The 8,219-nt window shown below is 42.1% G+C and overlaps 1 protein-coding gene across 1 annotated transcript in view; it reads right to left on the bottom strand.

Annotated features, from left to right (window-relative positions):
- Window positions 1–7,881, bottom strand: part of CEBPZ (CCAAT/enhancer binding protein (C/EBP), zeta) — a gene marked incomplete at both ends in the record, with an annotated part of 13,048 nt that extends 5,167 nt beyond the window's left edge. The window contains 7 exons of the mRNA XM_009072653.1: window positions 1,419–1,487; window positions 2,510–2,612; window positions 3,288–3,341; window positions 3,845–3,933; window positions 4,591–4,777; window positions 5,349–5,580; window positions 6,368–7,881. Of these exons, the coding sequence (XP_009070901.1) occupies window positions 1,419–1,487; window positions 2,510–2,612; window positions 3,288–3,341; window positions 3,845–3,933; window positions 4,591–4,777; window positions 5,349–5,580; window positions 6,368–7,881 (2,248 nt within the window). The remainder of the gene's footprint in view (window positions 1–1,418; window positions 1,488–2,509; window positions 2,613–3,287; window positions 3,342–3,844; window positions 3,934–4,590; window positions 4,778–5,348; window positions 5,581–6,367) is intronic.
- Window positions 7,882–8,219: the final 338 nt, after the last annotated feature.

The raw sequence follows: 8,219 nt of genomic DNA, 5'->3' as shown, positions 1-8,219 counted from the left end.
TGCATTTAAAACAAAAACAGGGAAAAAAAAAAAGCAGGAAGTAAGATCAACTTGCTGTCAAGCACCAAAACACTGGAACCACTTCTGCCCAGCACTCCTGGCAGTAGAAATGCTTGTCAGCAGCTGCAGGGCAGAACCATACACCAGCTGAGCATGTCGAGGAAGGGTCTGAGCCTCAATGTGCCTCCATTTCTGAGGAACTGAGGCAAAATATGACACTGCAACAGCAAATCAACTAGGATAATGATCAGTTCCCTGTGGAGAAGATTTTTGCCCTCATACATTCTCGTTCCCTCCTCCTCAGAAGTAAATCAAAGGAAAAAGAGCTATTGATTATCTCAGTGGGCACAGACTGTAATATTTTCTAAATGTCAAGGGTCTAAGTTTCTGAAACCAGATCAGCATACTCACAGCAGGACTCTTCAAAGGAACAGTGGAAGGTACCAGAGGATTTGCAATCTCAGTTCTTTAAGCCTCAGCAGAGATCAGCTACACTCAACAACTGCAGACTTTTGTAACCATATTAATATATCCCTATTTATATCCCTATTTTTCTATCAGATGTTTCATCCATAGAATTCCTCAAATTCATTTCTAAATGCTCAGTCTGCTCCTTCAACTCAGAATAACCTAAAGAATGCGACAAACAAACCATACCTTCAAATGCATTCAAGGTTAAAATTCCTACTTTAAGCTTTAATAGCCATGAAAACATCTATCAGCCATAAAGGTACATCAGCAAATCTGTATAAAACCTCTGTGCAATACAGAAGACCTGAAGTTAGAGGAAAGCACATGCCTGGGGATGTTACAGAGACTCTACCACATGAGATGGTACCTTTTCTGTCCTCAAGCAGCATATTTTGCTGATGGTTTACCCTGATTTTTTAACTGCTGATTCCTACTACCAAATCCTGCCTTTAATCATTGGAATCAGTGGGACTAGACAAAAGACAGCTTTTTCTGGAGGAAGAAAGATTCTCAGCATAATAACAGTGCCTAATACTAATCCTAACAATAGCTGCAGCTCTGGCATTGTATGGAGTAATCCATATCATTTAATGACAGAGCTTAATGTGATTTAAATAATTCTACAGATCCATTTTTTGAGATTTTAAATAATTTTTCAATCATAATAAACAGAATAAAAATGGCTATAGGAAAACTGACTTCCCCTGTGTCTTTTGTGCTGAAAATGATTTAATGGTTCCAAAGTTTCAGCTGTGGAGATTCCATACACCCTTACGAGAAGATGATACCTGATCCTGAACATCAGCCACCACCACTGCACTCCTGATGGACAGAACTTTCTTTCATTGCTAAGAGAAACAACATAGACAGTGCAGATGACACATCTCTGCCAACCAACCAAGAATTTTTTAGCCATCGTAATCTTAACTGAAGAGGGGCTGCCTTACCTGCAAAATGTTGTATATTCCTCATAAACTGCTTCTTCTTCGGCTGCATTACCACACTGCTGGTGTTTTCTGTATCAAAATATAAATCAGAAACAAATCATAAAACTGTGAGGAGTGTCAGATTCACCAGTGGATTGTGCTGCCATCTGTAATGACCTCAAGAGGCCGGAGAAATGGGCTGACAGGAACCACCTGCAGTTCAACAAAGGGAAGTGCAAAGTCCTGCACTATGGGAAGAACAACCCCAGGCACCAGTATGTACTGGGGGAAAGCAGCTTGGCTGAAAATACCCTGGTAGTCCCGGTGGACACTCAGTTGACCATGAGCCAGCACTGTGCCCCTGCAGCAAAGGAGGTTGATGGTATTCTGGCACTTGTTAGACCACACCTGGAGTGCTGTGTCCAGGTCTGGGCTCCCCAGTATAAGGCTGACATGGGTATCGTGGAGAGAGAGTCAAGCAAAGGGTCACTAAGTTGGTGAAGGGACTGGAGCATCTCTCCTGTGAGGAATGGTGGAGAGAGCTATGATTGTTCAGCCTGGAGAAGGCTCAGGGGGTTCTCATCAATGCATTTAAATACCAGTAGGGAAGGTGTAAAGAAGACAGAGCCAGGCCCTTGTTAGTGGTGCCTAGTGACAGGGCAAGAGGTGACAGGCACAGACTGAAACACTGGAGACTCCATCTGAACACTGGGAAACACTTTTTCACTGTGAGGGCAACTACACACTAGCACAAGTTGTACAGAGAGGCAGTGAGTCTCCAGTCTTGAAGATACTCCGAAGTCATCAGGACAGCCTGTTCTAGATGGCCCTGCTTCAGCCTGTGACCTCCAGAGGTCCCTTTCAACCTCAACCATTTTGTAGTCTTTACATTCCCTTATCACTTGCTTATTTCTGCAAAGTTAGCGATTTCTGCACTGTGGGTATGAGCAGCAGCACTATTGGACTGTCAGCTGGCTCTGAGTTGCAGACATCTCTTGCAGCCCTGAAGACTGATCCCACTCCTCTGTTACACCATGCATACTTGACAAAAGAGTTGCTTGGCAATCTGAGAGGATGAGATCACTCACTAGTAGGTACAGAGAAGTGCATACCTTTGCCTTTATTGAGTTTGGGATTTCTGTACACAAAGCGATCCAAGAATCTCATTAATGTGAAATCCTGCAAAGGGTCACCAGAGTACTGAATGTGATTTCCCTGAAAGATGTGAAAAGCCAAAATCATTAAGGTCTTCATTTTACAAAGACAGCAACTAAACACAGAGGACTCTGTTCAAGAACAACATTAAACCATACTTTAAAAAGACAAAGACTATCATATCACATAACCCTCAGCAGGTTCTTAGTTTTGCAACTTCAGTGTTTTCTGAACTAAAAAACACCTTCACTTTGCTTCAGTGATGAACTGCTTTGCAATGTACTGTGCCAACAGCAGTTAATACTCAGCACCATTTGGATACCATAAATTAAAATGAAAAACAAGTATTTTAAATACGTATTTGTGTAGGTTTAATATTTTTATCACAGTACCACAACAGTATTAAAACAAGAATTTGTTCCTACAGTCACGTTTCCCACATTAAAAAAAAACCAAATTTCAATAAAAAGATGCAACAAAACTGTAATGAAGCTTTAAGAATCATAATATCCACAGTCCTACAAAGTTAAAACTTTTGTAAGCAGTCTCCTTTACACAAAGCATGAAAAGCTTTTTCCGTGAAAAGCTTGGCATCTGAGTGTATGGTAGAGTGCTATGGAGCTGCTAGTTACCCACAGAGTGCAAGGAGACTTTATAATGTATTTTTCTCAAACAGCAAAAGACAGCTAACATAAAAATCAAACCTGGAAGCCACAGACTAGAAAAAGCACTTACTTCTAGAATTGTTTTTGCGAATAGGGCCACAGACGGGTGAAAATGTTCAGAAAGCTGAAAAACACAAATCACTTTTATTTCTACGTCAAAAATAAATGCAGTCATTCCTCACACTGACATATCAGACTCGTGACAACACCACTGTGTGGTAAGCCCACTCTGTAACTCATCAGGTAACACAGACACGTGTAGCAGTGCAAGGCTGATGTGCTCTGCCCTTGCCTAGTACTTCAAGTTCTAATCTTTGGTTGCATTAAATAAATGCATTCTCACAATTTTATTTAACAATAAAAAGCTTCAATGATCAAAGCTGTGATCCAAAAGTCAAAAAGTACTATTATTGTCTAAATCTCCACTTAAAAATTCCTATTCCCTATTCCAGAATATCAGCATTGTATGGAGCATATACAAGCTTAGAGCTGAACAATGTGTCAGCTTTAACCTTTTCTGTTATGTTACCCAGGTAGCTACTCCAAGACTAACCAAGTTAATTTTCTTCTCTTAATACAAGGACCACACTATGAAACACAGTAATCAGCAACATAAGAACACTGTACCTTCTTCAGTTCCCAAAGGCTTGTACTTTCAGCACCACAGTATAAAGGACTTCGGTGCATAGGATCATACGAAGTTCCACTCTTCCTGCCTGAGGGGAGGAGCAGAGGAAAACAAATTTTCTCAGGCAATTTTATGGAGCATTATGCTCATTTCACCGTGACATTAATGCTGCCTGTTGTTCTTAGTTGCCCAGGCCACAGATTCACCCAGCAGCAGGTAAAGGCTATGTGCAGCTGCCCTTCACCAGTGTATGACCAGGTGCACAGGCTGAGTTCTACATGCTTCCAAGGAAAACCCCTGAAAACCCCTGCCCTGTTCCAAAAGGTCTTCAGGAAGGAGTGAAACTGGGCACAGGTTCAAAGCTAGATGAATTGAAGTTCTAGCAAGCTGCCTAAGCAAATGATCACTTACACATCCTAACCCTGTCTACATTGCTTGGAAGGTGTTTGAACATGGAAGCAAAAAATTCCAAGCCCATCTATTGCTAAGGCACAAATTATGTCTTTATTACAAACAAGTATTTGTTCATTACAAACTGCAAAAACTGAAATACACTAGTCATAGTGTCTCTTCATTGCTGCTGAGCTAACAGATGAATTATTCTGACTGATTGCTTTCAATCACACTTCCAATTTAAAAACTGAAATAATGTTTTAATCACTTATTCTTACAACAACCCCTGATCAACATGTCACTGATATGGAATGTTTGATGTTAAGGGAATTACATTATCTTGCTAATTTACCTCCCATATTCAGATGATGCACCCACGAGGCTGTTGATTTTGAAGTGTTTGTTTTATCAGGCAATTCAGTTTGTTTTTCCACGGTGCTCCTCTCTTCACCTTCGACTTCTTTGTCTGCATCCACAAATTTTTCCTCAGCCTCTTCAGCCTCTTCTTGATCCTTAAAGCACTCTTCATCATCTGAGTCCTAAACAACAAAAAAATCTCAGAAAACAACCTTTCCTTCTCACATTTATTCTGATTTTTTTTACAAAATGCACACATAGTTCTTAAGCCAGATACAAAAACCTAAATAAATGATGGGCAATGTTCAAGCAGTACAGAATTATGTCCTCAATACAGGACTTAAAATTGAACTTTACAGTTTAGAACACACAAGTGTAATGGTTCCTCCCCACCTGAAGAAATGTAAAAAAAAATCCAACCCTGCTAAGCCACACCTCAGAGACTGCAGAGAGAACAAATAGACCTTTGTCTTGACAAAGCTTTTGAGTGAAGACTGTTCACCTGCTTACTTACACAGCATTTAGCAAAATAACCCTCTTTCCATGGATGAAGTCCACAGGACCTTATGAATGCTTAAAACACCTTCTTCATCCATGCAGATCTTTAATGTAGCTTTAATTGTTCAAGTGCTTTCTCCCATAACATAACATGTTAGCAAACCCTCAGGTTACTAATAAGACAGGCTGGGGAAAGGTGCTTATGATAACAGCTCTTACTGAAAAAAACAGTGAGATAAAGAAATCATTTTATACCACACGATCCTGTAACTGGACCCTTAGCTCAGGTTTCACTTTCAGAAGCTCAGACAGAAGGTACAGGGTCCCACAAATGAAAGGTGGCATTTGTCCACAAGTGACTTGAAGCAACCTCTTCACAAATGCCTTCACACGCCGCAGCACCACGTCTGCCTTCAGAGATTTATAGACAAGATTAAGAAACATGGATGGCTTTGAGCAGGTTGCTAAAGCAGGATCTAGAAGTTTCCTGTAGAACACACAGGAGAAAAATATTGCTGATTGTTGTAATGCACACAGGAGAACAACTGCTATCAACAACAGCTATCTGACATTTCTGCAGACTGCCACCTAACAGACTAGTGACAGCATGTTCCCCAACACTCAAAACCATGACAAAACCATAAAACCACAAAACCATACAGTGAATCCTGAACTGTCAACAGCTGTGTAATATTTCTGGATATATATGAGGCACTGAAGATTAAAAAACAAAAACACCTGCATCAGTAAACAAAAAATTGTCAGAAATAATAAAGAAACTTGAGTTCAACTGAAAACCATTTCAAAATCTGAAGTATTCAAAGTAAGATGCTAATCTGATTGGCTTTCCAACTACACAAATTAAAGCATCTAGAGAATTTGATAACATAATACTCCCCCTCCTCAAAATAAGAAAAAGACAAAAAGGAAACAGGATTTTAGGCTATTTATAGGCTAGTACCTGTAAAAGCGTTTTCAGAACAGTTATCAATTAGCTTCAAATAACATCTGGAATTAAAACATGCCATCAGAAAAGAGTGGCAAAGGATGAAATGCACATGTGTTCTTAGGACCTACCACTACCTTTTGTTTTATCCCCATGTTAAGTCAAAAAAAAAAAAAAATCACATTAATTTTCTTCTAGATCATACCAGACAAGGAGACACACAACAAGCAGGATCTTAAAGGCAAAGTAAGTGGTTCTATAACTTTAAAGTAATGGTGACTACCTCATAAAATGAAATCTACATAAAAAATGCAAACCTGCCACTTACTTGTACAGTGCTGCATAGTACCTATCCGACACGGTCTGCTCAGAGTCCATCACTTGAAACAGCAACATCAGGGCCTGGACACTGGTACTGAAGTTCACAAGATGCAGAACTTTAAACAACGTGTTCATTTGCTCTTTCACTTTGTCATCATCAGCCTCAGCGTAAGGATAAGCTCTGTTTACCCCGCAAAGAAGAGCACTGAGCATTTTGGATTCAACATCTTTTTTCTGAATACAGTTCCGAAAGAAGCAGAAGTACAAAGTTATCAGCTTGCTAGCCAGTGCACTTTCTTCGTGGCTGAGGACTATTTGATTTAGAAAGCAAACGGCATAATACTGAGTTTTCACATGGATGTTTGACCGGAACAAGAGCCTCTCCACCTCACTGCACACTACTCCCTTCATATTTGGGTGCTTGTGAAGCAATGTCTCTAAAAGGTAAGAGGCTTTGGTGGCAATCTTGTTTTGAGGGTCTCCCAGTTTATTTACCAGTAGAACCAGCAGAGCTTTCTCCTGTTCGGGTTTGTTACAGAGGAGCTCATGGGCAGCTGCCAGCACTCGGGATTTTGTGGCTATCAGACAATCATGGCTCAGTGTTTCCAAGGCCTGCACAAACTCTGCTATCTGCAGTTTCAGGTGATGCTCAAAGTACCACAGTACCAACCGTCTGTCTCTTGAATCCCTGTTGCCACTTGACATCTTCACTATGTTGTTGAACGGTCGCTGCGAGAAGGACAACAATTTGCGATTGTCTGGTAAGATATCTAAAATGAGAAGCTCCTTGAAAGTTTCCAAAGCCATGAAGCTCTGCTGCCTGCTGCCCTTTTTCTTTATGAGGTTTACCAAGTTCTCAACAAACTGGAGACTGTGGACAGCACTGTCCTGGATGAGCAGGGTCATGGCTGCCATCCTGTCAGCCATGGTGCCCGAGGACACAACAGTTTTCATCCAGGCTGAAGAGGCTCCTTTCTGATAGTCTGTCTTATTCTTGAACAGGTCTATCTCATGCTCATACAGCTTTTGGGCCAGGGCCTTATACTTGGACACAAGCACCTTATTCTGTGGCTCTGGAGAGGACTCATTGGTGTATTCCATTTCATACCACTTGCCCCCTGGTTTGATCAGGATCATTTGCCTAGCATGAAATTCAAAATCTTCCTCCAGCTTTTCTTTCTTTGCTGAAGGGTGCTGGCCCTGATCACTACCAGCCTGCTTCTTCTTGCTGTCTTTCACACCACTTGCCTTTTCCTTGACTTTTTTGTCCTTTTTCCCCTCTGGCACAGGAGGGTCAGTTTTCTTCTTGCTTTTCTCTTTCCTTGAAGGCTTGTCCTCCTCACTGTCTCCATCATCCTCATCCCCCTCCACCACCTGGCAACTCTTTGCATACTTGCTGAGCCCCAGGGAGCTGACGAATGCCTCCAGCTCCCCTTCCTTCAGGTCATCGATCGTGTCCTTCTTCCCGCCGTCCACCATCTCGTCTGCCTCGTCCACGGCACACAGCATCAGGTAATCTTGCTGTGGACAACAGTGCACAGCAGTTACAGGTGAACCTGGTGCGAGGTCACACACTCCCAAGGGCTCCCCTCGGAATCATGGCATGGTTTGCATTGGAAGGGACCTTAACGACCATCCAGTTCCAATCCTCCTGCTATGGGCAAGGGCAGCTGGTCACGCCAGGTTGCTCAAAGCCCCATTCAGCCCGGGCTGGAGCACTCTCAGGGACAGGGCACCCACAGCTTTCTCTGGGCAACCTGAGCCAGCGCCTCACCACCCGCTGAGCACAGAACTTGCTCCCAACAACCGCGTGGGAACCCACGCGGGTCGGTCCCCCCTGGCCGCCACGTGCTTCCCTC

This window comes from Acanthisitta chloris, unplaced genomic scaffold (assembly GCF_000695815.1).
Source record: "Acanthisitta chloris isolate BGI_N310 unplaced genomic scaffold, ASM69581v1 scaffold16174, whole genome shotgun sequence".
In the NCBI taxonomy this organism is placed as follows: domain Eukaryota; kingdom Metazoa; phylum Chordata; class Aves; order Passeriformes; family Acanthisittidae; genus Acanthisitta; species Acanthisitta chloris.
Note: the sequence above shows the minus strand (reverse complement) of the source record. Positions and strands in the feature narration are given on the sequence as shown.